The 18,501-nt window shown below is 43.4% G+C and overlaps 1 protein-coding gene across 1 annotated transcript in view; it reads right to left on the bottom strand.

Annotated features, from left to right (window-relative positions):
• IFNAR2 (interferon alpha and beta receptor subunit 2) overlaps positions 1-18,501 on the bottom strand; it is a 276,605-nt gene that overhangs the window by 186,772 nt on the left and 71,332 nt on the right. Inside the window, exons 3-5 of the mRNA XM_085621382.1 lie at positions 10,665-10,794; positions 5,180-5,355; positions 1,000-1,178 (exon numbers count right to left, since the gene is read on the bottom strand). Coding sequence (XP_085477508.1) covers positions 1,000-1,178; positions 5,180-5,355; positions 10,665-10,794 — 485 coding nt within the window. The remainder of the gene's footprint in view (positions 1-999; positions 1,179-5,179; positions 5,356-10,664; positions 10,795-18,501) is intronic.

Genomic DNA, 18,501 nt, shown 5'->3' on the forward strand with positions numbered 1-18,501 from the left:
GAAGGCCCGAATGGCATCGATAGGCCCCGCAGCCCGCGTCGACGACCGGAATCGAGTATTTGAGTTAGCGAGTCGAAAGGCATGCGAACGAAAACAATACCATTGAGTTTGAGATGGTTTGCGCGTCGAAAAGGCTTGGAAAACACGGTACCGAACCGGAGCGCTGAAGTTACATCCGAACCAATGGCGGAAAAAAACAATCTGAGGATGGACTCGATGCCTATGCACACTATAGTCCAAGGGAGGAGTCACCGATCTTGTGACTACAAAAGACTTCTTCCAAGACAACAACAAGGTGCAAGCATCCAAGCCCAATGCCAGATGGCGATCTATGCAAAAGTGTGAATTCTGCAGCTCATATGCCTCGAACATGAGGTTACAAGCACACAACCCTGCCAATCTGGTGAAATCTAAGCATAGCAAGAACAGGAATCATCTGCAAAATAGAATTTTGATGGGTGTTTCACTGGTGATGAGTGGCCAGATTAAAAAATAACAAAAGCACCGGAGTAATAGAAGAAGGCGCAATACTAACACCTGGATTAATGGTAATCATTTTAGCAATCTTAGCTGGACAAAATGTTAACTTACCAGGATGGTACCAGACTATGTGATCTGCAGCTTGTACAGAGATTTATCTAGATGGTGCATCAAGTCGGTGTACTCATTTACCATCAGCAGCTGCATACAATGTTACAAAAATTAAACCAATAATGAAACTGCCTGCTTACAGTGATGTGAAAAAAACTGAAAGTAGCCACTCTAAAGATTCTATGTTGTTTGATATTAATATACAGCTGACTTTCAACTAGCCATCTCCCAGTCTTAACAGTAGACTGGTGTGGACTAGATGAACAGCAGATTTATCTTAATATGTAGAACCATAGATTTGAAAGAGGGTTTACGTTCTCTCTCATGTCCCTGAAGCAGGTTTCACTTTTTATAGCATTTAAAGGACCAAGTGTCAGACATTTACACCAAAAAGACATCACACGTTACCTTCTTTGTAAGTCCAGGTCCCTGCAACGTCATTGTATAATACAGCGAATGATACACATCAATCAGAGATCTCATCTTGCTCTTGTCCTTAGACTTCAGGTATGATACAGGAGCCTGGAGTGTGATGTTAATGCAACCTTTACAAGCAGAAATTTGAACAGCTGGTGGACCCAAGAGTGCTGCATGAAAAAAAGATTCACCATGTTAAATGTCTTGTTATAAAAGCACAATTTCAACATGTATACATACGTAGCTGCTTCTGTGGAATGCACGGTTTCAGACCAAAACAAAAAACATCTTTACATTTAATCAGCCTGTGTGTTCATTTTACATCATCAGTGAACATGGTCAAGCAGAAGCAGGTACACCCTTTTCGACTGTCAAGCTAAAATATCATGGTGAAAAAAGCCCAATCAGATCTTTTGGATGCAGTATTCTGGTGAATTAAATGGACAATTATGTACAATTGACAAGTACATATTTGTCCAGTCTAACACGTAGATAAGACAATCTGTACTTTAAAGAAACTAGAATAATCAATTTCACCTTTCAGACTGTCATATTTTCCCAAGAAAGATTTTGTATTTTGAGGAGAACCTTCAACTGTAATTGCTGGGGTTTAGTAACCATGCCTGTATGGTCTTTCTCAGCTGTGTCTCAATCTAATGGACTATGGATTCCAATCCTGTTCTGTTGCTCAACATTTTTTAAGTAGAGCCCTAGCTAATCAATGTGTAAGACAGTAGCATGATTGGGTGTTGAACCTAATTAGTCTTTCTCTAAGCGTGTGACTCACATGTAGAAATAATAGCAAACACAAACGGCTCGAATCCCTTACTATAGCAAATGAGAGCCCCTTGCTTTATGAAACTACTATTTAACACATAGAACACTAATTTAAAGACTGTAGGCAGTTGACAAAGGTGAGTGACTAGATATGATTCCAGGTCACTCATGGCGAACCCAGATATACTGCTGCCAACAGTGTCCAAGAGTCCTCAAACGGAAGCTGCAGAACAGGATATTGATTATCAGGAAGATGACGAGTTGGACATTCACAGTAATCTTAATCTTTTATTTTACCAAGAGTGATCTCAATAGTGCTGAGCGCCATGAAGGGGATGATGACTTGTGCGCTTACAGTAATCCCAATCCTTTATAGTGGCAAAAGGGGTCTCTGTAATCCTAGTACCCTTGCAGGCAGCCGCGTCAAGTATAGTCACCATGAGTGAACTAAATTGAGAGATACTGCAGACCTCTGTATCTCACAATAATTTAGATTATTCTCCTTGTAAAATTTAGTTTGAGGGTTGAAGCCATAGTTGCTAAAGTTTGTTTGCATCTCAAATGCAAGGCCTGCCAAAAACAAAACGAACTAGAGATACCCTGGTCACATGAAGTGACTAAGAAGAGGATATTAATCACCTTGCAAGCTTAGGTTCACAACCAGAGGAGCATTATGCCATTCACTGCAGGGCAAATCTAGGAGCACACCAACAGAAATGGCGTTGAAAGGTCACCAAAATAAGCATGGCCTGTCTGAAGTGGTTTCCTCCGGTGTCCCTTCTGTCTGGGAGACAAGCTACAGAAACCATAATGTTCCCTGACACAGAAACTTTTTAAATGTACACCCTGTGGTACGGCAAACTCTCAGTGTGTCACGGACTTTAGTTATGTTGATACTTGAAATGAATTCCCAATATGGAGGTCAATTTCCAGTACTCGCATAAACTGAAGACAAGTTCATGACATCAGACATGGTGGACTTATCACATCAATGCCTTTTCTGCCATCCCCTCAAACCTTCAGCTCCCACCCGAAGTGGCCCCTGCTTTGTAGATGGGTATGGTATTTAGGAAGAATGTCTGCCCCATTAGTGGACTAGGAAATTTGGTGGACTGGCTACTGCGAACATGCCTCTGCCACAACTGCAGTTCAGTTGGGAAACTGACAAAGTTTATATGACTAACACAGTACTTAAATCGAGAGAGAAATACAAGTATGATTTGAGTGCCCCGTAGAAAGATGGCCAAGAGCACAGCCGCCAGGCTCCCTACAAGTCTTACCACTCACTGCCTCCAGTCCTGAACATTTCACCTACACGCTCATTTCAGATGCGTTAGTTTACTTTGTTCAATTGAAGCAAAGTACCACTAGACTATCACACAAACACCCAGAACTGGAAACCGTGTACTTAATGACTGGAGGGGGTAGTTATCATAACGACACAGCATGTGTGCTACTAGTAAACATATATCTTGCAATTTCTCATTGGATTGCGTAAGTTTAATATTTTTGATGTTCAGAAATGCACAGAATTAGACCAGCTTGAGGAGAGGAATATTTCTCAGAATCATTTGTGGAGGTCATGTGACACAGTTAACTGAGTAAAGTGAATACATAAAGGTCAAATATATGGAGGCAGGTCCTGGAATAATAACGGAGAGTCTGGGTTGTTGCTGGGCGTTTCATCAGACGTTTAAAACACATAAATAGCAAATGGCATCCCAATTTTTCACTTAGGGCAATGTTTTAACCGAATGATGTTTAGTTACGCAGTGGAAATCCCATTGTGGCCCTAGGAGAAAGCAGCTCTGAAGAATATGCTGAGTTATGTTATGTTAAATAAGCTTATAAAGCCTCATGTATCTGGTAGTTTCTTGACGCTAGCTGGAAAGGCAGCCTCATCTAGGCTCAAGAATCAAGTGGCCGCGGTATAAGATGTAAGTCAAGGGGGGTTAAATAAACAGGTTTGTAAGGCTTTCCTGAAAGCCAAGAGATTGTATGTTCAAGATGAGGAGGCAGGGCATTAAAGAACGAGAAGTGCTATTCACAAAGTGAATGAAAGAAAGAAGTACTCTCCACCAACAGTGAAATCCAAAAAGGCAAAACTAGAAGTTTCATATGGGACATTTTCTTACACAGGCTTGACTATCCTTCAGATCAATGACTGCAACCTGGGGTTCATCCTGGACTCATCACTCTCAATGACCCAGCAAGTCAACGCCGTATCCTCCTCCTGCTTCAACACCCTCCGTATGCTTCGCAAGATCTACAGATGGATCTCCACTGAAACCAGAAGGACAGTCACCCAGGCCCTCGTCAGCAGCAGACTAGACTACAGCAATACCCTCTACACAGGAACCACGGCCAAACTCCAGAAAAGACAACAACGCATACAGAACGCCTCGCACGACTCATCCTCGACATCCCCCGCCACACCCACATCATTGCTCACCCGAGAGACCTGCACTGGCTCCCAGTCAACAAGAGGATCACCTTCAAGCTCCTCATCCACGCTCACAAAGCACTCCACGACGCCAGACCAGTATACCTCAACAAACGACTCCCCTTCTACACCCCGAACCGCCAGCTCCACTGACCGCGCTCTCGCCAACGTCCCACGCATCCACAGGACGACCACCGGTGGCAGATATTTCTCCTATCTCGCCACCAAGACATGGCACACCCTCCCCACCCACCTGCGACAGACTCAGGACCTGCTGACCTTCAGGAGACGTCTCAAGACCTTGCTGTTCGAGCAGTAGCTGCACCCTCCCTCTCCCCTCAGCGCTTTGAGACCTTTACAGGTGATTAGTGCGCTCTACAAATACTTGATTGATTGAGGTTTTTTTTAATGCAGATTTATATAGCGCGAACTCGACCCGAAGGTATTGGAGCGGTTTACATGAGCACCGTATACCTTACACAAGGACACATTCAGGCACGGGGAGATTAAGTGATTTGCCCAGAATCACAGGATGTGGACGCGACCCCGAGGCTCGAACCTTGGTTTCCAGCACCAAAGTCGGCAGTCTAGACGGAGGGATCACCTTCCTTTTAAGCAGATTTCATATGAGGACACATTGGTGACGTCTGACATGCGCAACTGATTAAATTGGATACTGTATATACCAAGAGGAACTAATTGTGCGCGAGATGCGTTTCCTCTGTACAGGGCACATTATTAATTGTTCAGACATTGTTTCTTTCTGTGCAAATGAAAACGATAAACTGAACTGTGGGTTATACAAAGCAAATAAGGCAGCAGGCGTTGGGTGATGGCACTGTACAATTCACCCGACTATGGCTATTTCATTCCAGTAGCCCATCACAACAGGTCCCACGAAGCACTAGAAAAATGCTAAATCACATCACAACTTGTGAAGAGAGAACTTACTCTGTTCACGTGGTCTCAATTCAACTGATGCCTCCTGAGAGTCATTTCCCGTCGATGACAGACACTGCACTTGCACGAAGTACTGTCCAAAGGGATCTGAGAGTTCATTGGCCAGGTCACAACTCCGAGATGACGTGTGTGAGCAGTGCTCAGGAACGTGCCACCCTCCGTCTCCACTTCAAATGAAAACAAAGAGAAGTAAACACGTGGAGCGAGTTCTCACTTTTCATCCTCACTTGTTAAGGACACAAAACACCTAACAGCTTCCATTAACAATAAATGTGTCAGCAAATACGGTAAACAGAATTTCAGTTATATTTTGAACGTGCCAAAAAAACAATGCAGTGCAACTTTGTATTTTCAAGGGGCATGGGCAATGCACCACAAGGCACAAATCTAGCATTCACGAAGCTTTCAGAAACAGCAAGGAAAAGGAATCTCATCCCTAGTGAGATAAAAAAAAAAAAAAAACAGGCTTGTTCTTCTGATGACGTAAAATAAAACCTGGTTCTCATTTACAAAAGGCTTGCGAATAAAAACGACAAAAATATACAAATAAATGAATGTGCTCATTGGGTTCACTCTCACATTTGGAACAAATTCATGAATTTTCACAGCGTTTTGAGGCTAGCTGTTGCTACTTGGAAAATTCACCAGCGGAACAAGCGTTGGCAAAGCCAAATGACCTTTCCTATGAGAGGCATTTGGAAAGGATTTTTAGCCATGCTGTATAGAAACACGCAGAGAGACACATGGCCAATGGAAGGTGGGCGATAGGTGCGGGGGAATCAAACGAACAATGGAGGGCAGTTGGGCAGACTTTGAGGAGCAAATGGCATGGGGTAGTGGGGAAGCAAGAACGGCAAGAGAAGGTAGTTGGGGAGGAAGCAAGAACAGCAACTGATGGCAGGCAAGAAAAAGGAACATGGAAGGCATAAGTACACTAGAGAGACAGTTATGTAGAGAGATTAAACAATAAGCAAAAAAGGACAGACTGAAAAGTAATACATCCATGCTCCAGGAGAGAACCAACACAACAAGAGAAAGGAAAGCCTACAGAAGGTGAATAAGCAAGCAAGCAAATGAGTGACAAGGAAGCAAACCAATGGTAGGCAATGGGCGGGCTCTTAGCCCACTGTACGATGACAATATGCCTTGCATGCAACAGCGCTGTCTTAGTGCTGTGGTAGGCGCGACCTATGAATAACGTATGCAGGATTTGTATTTGTAGTATTTGTATTTGTAGGGGAATTTATATAGCGCATGTATACCGACAGGTCTCTTAGCGCTGACCGAAGGAAATTTGCAGAAAGTAGCCCGGCAAGACAGTCCTGATGACAAAAATCTTAGGCGGAGTCTCTAAAAAGCAACGTTTTCAATAGCTTTCGAAAGGGAAATAAGCCAGGTTCCTTTCGTAAAGCATCCGGCAACTGGTTCCAAAGACGTGGCAGGATAACCGAGAAGGCTCGCCTGCCCTTGGAAACCAGATTGCTTCGGGGGCAGATCAGCAGGGAAGCATCTGCAGATCGAAGAAGACGTCCTGGGACGTATTTAGCCAGGCGATCCCTAATGTAGCTAGGGTCTCGACCATAGAGGGATTTGTGGGCGATACACAGGGCCTTAAATTTTACGCGTTGACTAACGGGCAACCAGTGTAGTTTTGAGAGCAGAGGTGATGCATGAGACCTCCTGGGAAGGCTAAAAACCAACCTAGCAGCGTCATTCTGTACCACCTGGAGCCGGTTAGTGAGTTTCTGAGGAAGGCCCAGATACAGCGCATTCCCATAGTCCAGGCGAGAAAGAATAGTGGCCGAGACTATGGTTTTCATGGAGGAGGTAGATATAATAGGAACCAGCTTCCTCAATTGCCTCAAGATACCAGAGCAGGTGCCCACCACTGAGGAAACTTGATGACTTAACAAGAGTTCTGCGTCGATCTTGATTCCCAGGCTTTTCACAACTGGGGATGGACAGGGAGGAGTCCCAAGTTCTTTGGGCCAGAACAGGCCACCCCAAGAGTTGTTTATAGTTGGAACAACGAGGACCTCCGTTTTATCAGGATTGATTTTTAGAGAGTTGGCTGTCATCCAATTAGTTGTGAACCTTAGGATATTTTGAGCCGTCTCTTGGGCATGGCCTGAATTGTCGATCCTCAGAATAAGCTGGGTATCGTCGGCATAGTTAAACACACGGCAATCCAGATTGGATAGGGCGGACACTAGGGGTTGCAAATAGATATTAAAAAGCAACGGGGACAGCGCAGAGCCCTGTGGTACGCCACATGGAATGACACCTCTCTTGGAAAAACAGTCACCAAGCTGCACCCTTTGCGAACGATCAGAGAGAAAGGATTTTAGCCAGGCAAGGGCCGAGCCCCTGAGTCCCAAGTCCATCAGACGGGTCAGCAGGATGGAGTGGCTGACCGTATCGAATGCTGCAGAGAGATCCAATAGCACCAATGCGCTAGGCTCTCTCTTATCAGCATTCAATCTAAGGTCGTCAAGGACGGACAACATGACTAACTCTGTGCTATGATAGGCTCTGAAACCTGCCTGACGTGGGTGCAACAGCTTAAATGTGTCCAAAAAAACAGAAAGGTTTTTTAGGACATGTTGCTCCATAACTTTGGCCAGGAACGGAAGTTGTGAAATTGGCCTGTAGTTTTTCAAATCAGCCTTATCAGCTCCTGGCTTTTTTAGTAGGGGGATAACTCAGAAAGTAGAAAATTCATCATTCAGAAATAAGAACATGAAAAGTGCATCTGCATATTTAACCTCTTTACTTCGTTCTATTTTTTTTCTTTTTTAAATATATATTTTTATTGAAAGTTTTTGGGGAGGGGCACATAAATAAATTCATACATAAACAGTTTCGGAAAGAGATTTCATAGGAATAGAAACATCGGGGTAAAAGAATTTGCACTTTGATAAAAATGCCATTACTTTTAAGTATCATAAGACAACTCTATACTGTCTCAGGATCCCCTGACCTCAGCCTTCCGCTGATAAATTGGTGACCAGATAGTTTTCCCCAACTTTTGGGCCTTTCGGCCTTCTCGTTCATAAGTTCCTTTCACCAAGTTAAAAGTGGAAAGAAATCGGGTGAGCCATTGAGAAAAAGAGGGGCCATGGGATCCAACCAAGCTGTAGAAATGTAGATTCTAGTCACTGCCATAGCCAAAAACATAAAATATGGTTGGGCTCCATCTGATCCTGAGCTACTAACAATCAGCAGCATTATTTCGGCGGTAAGACTACCTTCACCTTCAGAGAAAGCTCTAAAAATTTCTCTCTCTCTTTCTTCAAGTTATTAAGCCATGGGCAGGTCAAGAACATATGAACCACGTCTGCCCTAGGGGCTTGGCAGCGGGGGCAACTAATACCCACTAAGCCACTCCATTTTGCTATTTTCCCTGGCGTATAATAAAGATCTAAAATCGTCTTAAAGTGGTGTGCCTGCAGCTTTGATGAGCACAATATAGTCTGCCCCTTATTAAGAGAATCAAGGAAGCCCGATCACTTTAACCCGAGCCATTTGATCCCATCTCTCTGCCTGCCTCTCGAGATCATCTGGCTGCATGGTGATCAACTCACTGTGGATCCGGCTAATAGTGCAACCTTCTTCGTCCTTCATCATATCCATAACGATATCTTTAGCTATCCCTTTTGGACCCCCAGTTTTCTTCACAAGGAAACTACGTATCTGTAGGTATTTAAAGAAGTCTTTCCTGTCGACCCTATAGCTAGCTTGAATCTCAGTAAATAGACTTAACTCCAGTTATAATGAACATATCCCCAATCGTCTCCACCCCCAAGTCCCTCCACCGTTTCATTATGCTATCGTGAAAAACTACCTGAAGGGATGGATTCATAAAAAGAGGGGTGTAAAGATTTATTCTTCCTATTCCCATCTTTCTCTTCAACATCCCCCATACCCGACACACTGCCGCAAGAGTCTTAAACCTTACACCTTCTTGTAATAGATAGGCTGGGTAAATCTTTAAAAAATGGTTTTTAGCCTCTTTCCCTACAAATAACTCATAGATATCCAGTACCCTCCCCCGCTTCCAGGGATCAAAGGGGTGTCTCCCAACTTGTCGACACATATATTGCAGGGCCGATGCTAGGTGGATAATCTAAAATCAGAAACAGCCCATCCTGCTCTCTCCCTGGGTAGAGATATACATTTCAGGGTCCCTCTTGCCTTCCAATATGCCCATATAAATCTATTGACCATCACCTCTAATTTCTTAAACCATAATTTCTCGAATACCAGAGGCATTGATCTAAACAAGAAACGAGCTTTGGGAAGAAAAATCATTTTAACAACATTGCAGCGGCCGACTAGTGACAAATGGTACTTCGTTTATTTCATGGGTAAAGCATTTTCCAAATTGGAGAAACCCGCTTTCTTACACCTCTAATAAATATATATTTCCACCTGTGCACTCTAGAAACGCACCGACTTCTGCCCTTGACAGAAGTAGTCTGCATGTGTTTCTGTAGGGGAAAACTTACATGTAAAGGGGATATGAATACCTTCACTTATTTTGAATGTAGACCACTCAATCACTCCCAAACCTGCCTCTAATAATAAATCTGCAAATGCACCGTACTGGCAGAATTTTCAATAGATGCCCTTTGTGAGGGTATATTTCTGCCAGCCCTACCCATGTATAAGTACTTTTTGGGCACCTAAGAGAAACCATGCCAGTTGAGAGAAGGTTTCCCGTACTTGAATGGTAGCTTGAGAAGAACCGTAAACTTTATATTCCATTCACTTGGGAGAAGACTGCAAAATACTTGACCTGGGTCACAAATGAAAAATGTAAACCCAGATCAACTAGTGAAAATCATGGATGTTGGGTACTCCCAAAATAAGTACTCAATCCCAAGAATCATATCTATGAGTAAGACCCACTAAATATCAAGGTCTGCCAAATTCGAGCTACTGATTGCAACGTCTGAGAATTTTAACACCATCCGGTGCCTATATAAACTCAAGGAGAAAAAGCAGCCGATGATGTAGGTCAGCTAAGGACTGGTCTTTGGTATGAGCAAAGAGAGCAAGAGAGGTTTATCCAGCAGGTAATTCTACCAACAACTGTCAGCTTTATTTGTGAGAAACAATGCAAACACTGAAACCCATGAACATTTTGTTTCAGAAGTGCTTTCACTAATAAAGGAGTTGGGACCTTAAAAGGATTTTTTTTTTTATTTAAAAGACAATTATTAACACTGGGCGTTCCACCTCGCTGATTGAATACAGTTATTTTAATGCAAGATCCAGTCAAGGGCTATTTATCAGCTGAAAAGTTAATACTACAGAAACAAACAGTGGTTTTATAGGCAGCAACTGGTCAATTTCGTGGGAGGGGGCCGGGGAAACAACTATTACATGAGCACATGCGCTGCCAACAGGACGACAAATAACGTTCATTTCAGCGGACTGTGATGGAAGGCCGCTTTAAGTGCATTCAACATACGCGATTTTTGTGTACTTCACTCTGTACACGGAAGGCGTGCAGGAAGGATTCCCTGGACTCCATGTTAAAACGTGCTGGAAATTCTCCGACCTCCAAGTGACGTTGCTCGGTGCTGGGAAAACGGCCAGGGCTGAGGGAACACAAGGAAGACATCTTCGTCTCTGCCAGTTTTGGACATTCCAGGGTGATTACGAGCATGCATTGCTATTTACTAAATTGCTCATCGAAACAGTCTTCAGTTACTGAAATGTGAATTAGCATCAAATACAGACAAATGTGTATACAAATCACATGCACAAAATTAATTAGTCTCATAATACATCTGGGGGGTCTGGTAACCGATTGGTAAAGCCATCACCGTACCAGGTGATGAAATTCGCATTTTGGTTTTAAACGTTTGTGTTCGTGTGATGTGTGAGCAGTGAAAAAGAGGTACTCAGATCCTTGAAGAGGCTGGTGGCAGAGCAGCAGAGGGTTCACAACTACCGTATCAATCACTAAACTTGGGCCCTAGGCTAGCGTGCTACTCAATGTAAGGCACTTCCGCACCTCCTCAGGCTTATTGGAATGTTGAGCGCTCCATCGAAGACAATGGAGTGCTCCGGGCTTGTCATGGCTGGAAGAAGCCTGGAGCATCAACATTCCAATATTTATTCACAGCAACCACTGTAAACAAAGGCATCACAGACTAGCCCAACAGGCTCCGCGAGGCCTTGGTTTAACAAATCAGAACATTCTGCCCTCTAGGGGTGAAATGTTCTAATAGCCTTAGAGCCCTCTACCGGTCATTAAAGGCCCGCTCCCTTGTTAAAGGCCCTTTCCTTCGGGAACATTGGAGCGGGCCTTTAATGGCCAGTAGAGCCCACTACAGCGGGCTCTAAGGCTATATTAGAACATTGGAATGCTGAAACCTCCATTGAAGACAATGAAGTGGCTCTGGGCTTATAATGGCTAGTCGAGGCCTTCTGCTCCAACATTCCAATGTTTGTCACTCTGTATCTCTTTTTAATTTAGAACATTCTACCCTTAGGGGGTGTAATGTTCTACTAGCCTTATGCCCTTCTGCTTCGGGCTGTTAAAGGCCAACAACCTTACTTATAGGCCACTTGGGTTCAGGGCCTTAAACAACTGGTACAGCCCTCAGCAGCACACTTTAAGGTTATAATAAGTGCTATATAAACGCAAATACAATACAATATAATTCAATAATCCTTAGCTGCACTCAGCGCGCGCAAATCAACTGACTCATTCATATAAATGGGAGGGATCACCTGGGTACCGCATAGCTCACAGCTCACAATAGCAAATGCTGGGTTAGAAGTGTGCATGGGGCAACAGCCTTTTGTCTCTGCCTTCAAATCTGCAATATGTTGGCCCTGCTACTACTGCCCCTTAAAAGACCAAGGGTCACAATGCCACATGAAGTGACCCATTGGCAATGCAACATCAAGAGAGTATGCAGAGATGATCCACGGGGCCACAATCTGCCCCTTGCGATATTCGCATCAGAAATTGACAGATCACAGTTTACAAACTGCTGAGGCAGGTGCCAACCATTTACAACCATTCCAAGAAAGGGGATATATGTGCCCAGATCATGTCACCTTGTCCTTGCAAGTCACAAAGGTGCGATTCGCACCTGCAAATTTCATTGCCTTTTTTAGCACAAATTGGCAAATGCACAGTCAGTTGGTACTTTCGGGAATCCAAAGTATACTTGACGCTACTCTATAGCAGCTCCGTATGCACTCTCATCCAGTTTAATTCCAAAGAATATGTACTTCCCTTTTTAAAGAGCAAAAACGGCAAACAAAAAGCAGACACCATAAAGAAGAAACCACCTACATTGTTCCATAAAACATCAACCATGACCCTGAGCTCTGAACCTTCAGCTCTGTTCCAATTTACTGGAAGCACTCTGCTGCAAACCCAGCAGCTGCCACTCTTTAACTTTCTCAAAGATACTTGATGGAAAGCCGTCATTTTAAGAATGAAATAAGATGAAAAACAATGAATTTTTCTATATTAATGCCAGCCAACAGAAAAGAACAAAAATCCTTCACAGATCCCATAGATATGCTGCTTTCTTTACATGACCTCCACATCCATAGACCCTTTACATAGGTATCTGTTAAATTATCTTAGGTTATGCCTTCTCTGAATCTTGGAGGACCAGATTACATTGTCTGCTGAGAGGTATGTAACTTTGAGGAGTCTATGTTTTTCTTGGGACTAACCTTTCACCACTTATTGGTTAAGTAATAGACCCTCTACTGAGGGGTCTTAGGTATGTGCTTAGGTTATGCCTTATTAGCTTCTTGGTGGACCCCATATCCTCTCTACTGAGTTGAATGAGATCTTACTTGGGTAACATTACTGAAGAGTCAATCAATTTCCTGGGACTCCCATTCACCACTTATGGGTAATCTTGTAAGCCCGCTGTAAGAAAACAGGGCCTTTTGCAGATGTTCCCCCACTGCGGATACTAGATGCTGGTTTTCGACTCTGACATTGCAGTGAAGCCAGCTTACCAGGCTCCAGTATCAGTGCTCTCTCCCTAAAACTGTTATGGGTGAATTGGCAATCCCAATTGACAAGGATTTTACCCCCTTATAAGCCCTTTGTATATGGTACCAGTGGTACCCAGGGCATGGGTGGTAAAAGGGCTCCAAGGACTTGCACCACTGTTTGTACCACTCTAAGTGACCCAAAGAAACTACTAACTGCAGGCCTGCCATTGTAGACTACAGGAGCAGTATAAACTGTTAAAAATCGACTTTGTCCTCATCATGTGTGGACAAATCATTGCACTCTCTCTGATATATGCCAGTAACCCCTAAGAAAGGCCTCCTAAAGCCTAGGAAGCAAAGTGCATTATATCAAAGGTGTGGACATGTAAGTGCAAGCTTTTATGACCCTACAAGGCCTTTTACTATTAAAGGACACTACAAGTGATAGACGGTCCATAGGATAATATGGGCTAGCTGGCACTCGGGCACTCCCGAGGTTGGCAGCTCCATTATGGTGCTGCCAAAATATGTCATGTTTGGTATCAAACAACGTGCCTTCTCACCCATGACATGAATCTCGTGTCGAGGGCGATGTGGCATGCATCCAGGTGGCTACCTTAGAGGCTTCCCATATGGTTGCCCCAGCTTCTGTGTGAGCTGGTTGTCAAGCCCTCGCTTCCCGCATTTGCTGCCACCAAGACAAGATTCTGACCTCCCGTCAGGCAGTATGATCACTCCCAGGAGTCAGGAACAAAGGCTTGGGAAGGCAGGACTCGGGTGCATTTACCACTAATCTGACAGAATACATTATTATTCCCAGGTAATAGAGCTTTCGCCAATCCTAAACCTTTTTCTTAAACATGAATCTATTTAGACCATTGATTTCTTCTTTATTTAATTTCAGGTGTCTTTTTATCTTAGGTCCTGAGGAGACCTCATATTTCATAGGAGGTCGAAATGCCGTCGACACGCTTGTAAAAGCGAACCACTGTACTCATCCTACGTTATTGTCACAGGAAATTGCTCAGATGGTCGCTTTATGCTTTTTTGTATTTTTGAAACCTTAATTTATGTCACAATTAGTCACCTGTGTATATAGGTTCTACTTTTCACTTGGGACACCGTACACTTCCTATTTATATCAACTGAATTGCCTATAAATTATTATGCATCTTACCTGCTGGTCTTCCTGAGTGCTTTTTTAAAGTTTGTACGTCTTCTCCCGAAATATTGCCATTGTGCTAAACAAATACCATTATTATAAGTATGCCATTTTTCTACTATGTTCACAGGCACCACTGTCTCTTGAAATACAATAAGTACCCTGGTTCCTTGTAAGTAAGGTGTTCCTTGTCTCATCGAACTGGGCAGGAAGGAGGTCACATCTCCCTTCTCCCGAGCAGGCTAGTGAAGTGGCACATTAAGGCAGTGAGCTTCAAAGGCTGCACCACCTCCGATATGCAAGAGGGCTGATTCCCAGAGGAGGAAACAACCCTTCTCCAGTCACATCTGCACCCTGACAGGCAGGAAAATAGATAGTCAGGGAGGTGTACACCCCTAGAAGGCTAGCCACACTTCCAGGATGAACACTAAAATTAGATTTCTGCCATTTTTAGAAGCGGCAGAATCAAGGGATCTGAGTGGAATGTGGTCATCTCAAGGGCGGACTAGCTGCAGGGACTAGCAGCACATTGGCTACTCGCTCCCACACCCCTAACTCCCCCAAATCTAAAGCTTAAGGAGCCCCCCTCGATACCAGAACCTCAGTTCGGAACAACTTGCGTCCAAGAGGACAGGAAAAGAGACCCATGCCAGCGACAAGACTTTCAAAAAGCAAAAGAGGGATACCCTGCACCTGTGGCAACGCTCTTAGAACTGCCTGATCGAGTCTCGTCTTAGACCATTTCTCAGTTTCCCCAGAGAGAAGCACCTTCAGACTCCCCTGGACTAGTGGCACTAACCGCCTGCAAACGGCAGGTAAAAAAAACGCTTCAGATCCGAAGAATCGCTGGCCATCGAGCCCTCAGCAGGATCACCCAAATCAAAATGATCTAGTGCATTGTGGGAACTGTAGTCCTGCCCTCCACGAAGTTACAGGCAGCTATCACATTCCCCTGCACCACCGGACATCGAAGTTACTTTCTACTCTACTTACTGGTGCCAAGGCTTGTTGGTCGCCAGTCCAGCAACCGACCCTTTTACTCGATGCTGCATTAAGAGGTAACTCTATACGACCTTTGACCGAAGTCAGCAACCACTCTTATGTTTTTGCATGTTTTTCCCCCGCAGCACCATTTCAGTGGTAAAAGCAGCTCCCCAGCGGCTCCTGTTCAGCACCAGGGACAGCCAGGACAACTTTGCACCCGGGATCCACGGGCCAGGCACAATTTAATTGACTGCCGTGGCTTGGTCCTGGGACTCGCATCACCTTTACCCTGCAAGGCAGCCACGTAACTCGGCCTACAAGTGACTTCTTGCCACTGTGTTTTTTTCCATTGACCACAATGATAACGTTTCACTGTATTACTCTGCATTGATTTTATATTGCTTCAAAAATCTCTAACTCCGGTTATTTGTATACTATTACATTCATTTGGGTGTCTTAATTAGGATAAAAATACACTCTATTTTTATAAATTTGTGTCAGATTTCTCTCAAGTCGTGTCAATTACTTATCCTCCATGTTGGTACTCTGAGATGCTAAAACAGATGTCCCTCTAGTAAAGCCTGACTGCTCTTTGCCACACTACCAGGACTGAGCTAAGGACTTATTAGTGTGAATACAAGGACTATCTTAGGTGTATTGTGATCTTATTACATGGTGAGGTCTAACCCCCAGGTCACATAATGCTCCACTTGACTACACCATCTACTGAGGGGTATGAGGAATTATTTTGGTAAAGTTGTATCTGCTTCTGAGTGGACCCCCAATGACCCATGAGTCAAATGTGATCTTGCACAGATTACATTAGTGGTGTCATATCCTGTCTGGAACACGTATAAGGAGGCCTTGTCTTGAGATGGATAGATCGCAAGACATTAATTCCCCAATTTTTCATTACATTGACCCCCCCGTTTTGGGACTCTCTTAAGGAGACACTAGACACTTTTACACATGCATATTATGTGCAAGGCAGCGCCACTGCAACTGGGAGTAGTAGCTCTTTCTTCAGGCAATCAAGAAGGAAACTTGGAAGGCCTTTGCTGGGTCCAGTCCTGGACAATAACTTGGCCTGAGTATGCCAGAACGAGAAGATGACCGTTGGCTTTGAAGTATGCCATGCAAGCACTGAAATAACTTTAACACTGGGAAATCAAACTATGTAACCGACGATAAAATCTTTCTAATGATTCTTAGATTACACAACCTCTACCACATCCTGCAGGGATCTTTGCTCTAGACCTTTGCTCTAGATCAAAACCCTGATTAACCAAAAAAATTGATGAAAATAACCTCTGAGGTAAGAAATGGGTGGAGTCATTCCAAATCTTTGCGTAATTAAAGGTTATGACACCTTCAATATGTATTTAAAGTCACGGCAGAAGGACATAGATTATGTATTTTTAAAACATACAAAAGTGCACCCAAAATGGAATAAATGGAGGATTAAACAACTTGCGGTGGAATCTGATGTTGCCAGCACAATGCACTCTCTTAAACTCCTTTTGCAGCCTAATACTCCAACTACTGCCTTATTACTAGCGGGTCATTGGACAAAAAATGCAACAAAGTTTGCTGATTTAGTTGCTGCCATGACTCATTTACTCCACTGAAATGGAGGCCAAAGATATAATTTTCAAAGATTTGTTAAAGCCAATGAAATGTGTTTCCATAATAGACACTGGGCCCGATTCACAAAGGGAAAGTTAGATCAAATGTATAAGTTTAGATCAAACTTTACTACTTTTCGGTATTCACAAAGAGTTATGAGTAGTATCTTTACGACTGCGGAGGTTCCGCATTCAGGCGGAATCGCTGCACTCGGGCGGAATGTCCGCAGTTAGGGCAGAATTCCGCAGTCGTAAAGATATTACTTGTAACTTTCCTTTGTAAATACAGAAAATTAGTAAAGTTAGACTTTTGGTCAAACTTTACCTTTGTGAATCGGGCCCACTGTGTTTTCCACACAACACCTGAGAGAAAAGAGCACAAACTAAAGAGTACCTGAAGTGAAACTAGGAAAAAAAATAACTGTTACATATTGTATCTGCATACTCAACTATTTAAGAAACTGTCTTTGCTTGATAAATCTTCATGTGTTATCACCAGATCTGCTTAATAACACAACTGTTGGCATAGGCACTGCAGTGTCCCCGAACTGTCCTTTAAGAATAATCACACATTAAGATGTCACTTCTTCATGAGCAACAGATGTTCATATCCAATTACTCCATTTCGAGGACCACATAATAACTTCATAACTTGCATAGTTGCTTCATGAAGGGGCCTTTGATGGCACAGTAACACACAGAGTTTGGAGAATAATAAAGGTTTACCATTCTGTAAACCCAACAACAAAGAGTGAAGGATTAAGACTGAAACATTCTTCGGGCAGGTCTTGACACCAGATTCAAGAATAAAACCTGCAACCTCTGCTGATATGGTCATGGAGCTTAGAGGATACCCGGACATTTTCTGTACCCCTAAGATGAGAGATCCACAATAAGTAGATGCCACCCTCTCACAATCCCATCTGTAAGCCTATTGTGAATGCAAGAATGACTTGATAAAAGGGAAAAAAGAAGTAGAAAACCAGAGCTACTGAGGTTTTTTAATCGATACAAAGGTTTTGAGATCTTTGATAAGGGATAAAATAAATACAATTTCCCCAACTGAGTCCTGCTCTCATGCTGCAAATGAGTGGCAGTTGGCAATTTAGACTGTCCACAGAGAGATCCAATGTGCAACAGCCCAAGGAAGATTTCAACATTTGACATACGGGTGGAGACAAATGTGTTGATCCGTTATGCAGGCATCCAAAACGAAGGAGACAAACCCACAGATATTTACCATCATTTTATGTGACAAACCACTGAAACAGATATTTGCACATCTTCCTAACAAATGATAACCTCACCTTGTCCGTAGCTATCAATGATTTCTAAGTCTTTATACATTTCTCTTCCTTTTGAACTGAATATTGCCTACGAATCGATGAATGTTTTCAAGAGGACCCTGAACTATACTCTCAATGTATTCCGTGTTACATCTCCTACCACTACCTCATACACCTTACACCACCAGCTACAACTTACATTACTCCTGATCATCTACATCCTGAATCACGCATAAACTTTGCACCACTAATGCCTTGCAGAAACAGTGG

The sequence above is a fragment of the Triturus cristatus genome, chromosome 8, assembly GCF_964204655.1.
Source record: "Triturus cristatus chromosome 8, aTriCri1.1, whole genome shotgun sequence".
In the NCBI taxonomy this organism is placed as follows: domain Eukaryota; kingdom Metazoa; phylum Chordata; class Amphibia; order Caudata; family Salamandridae; genus Triturus; species Triturus cristatus.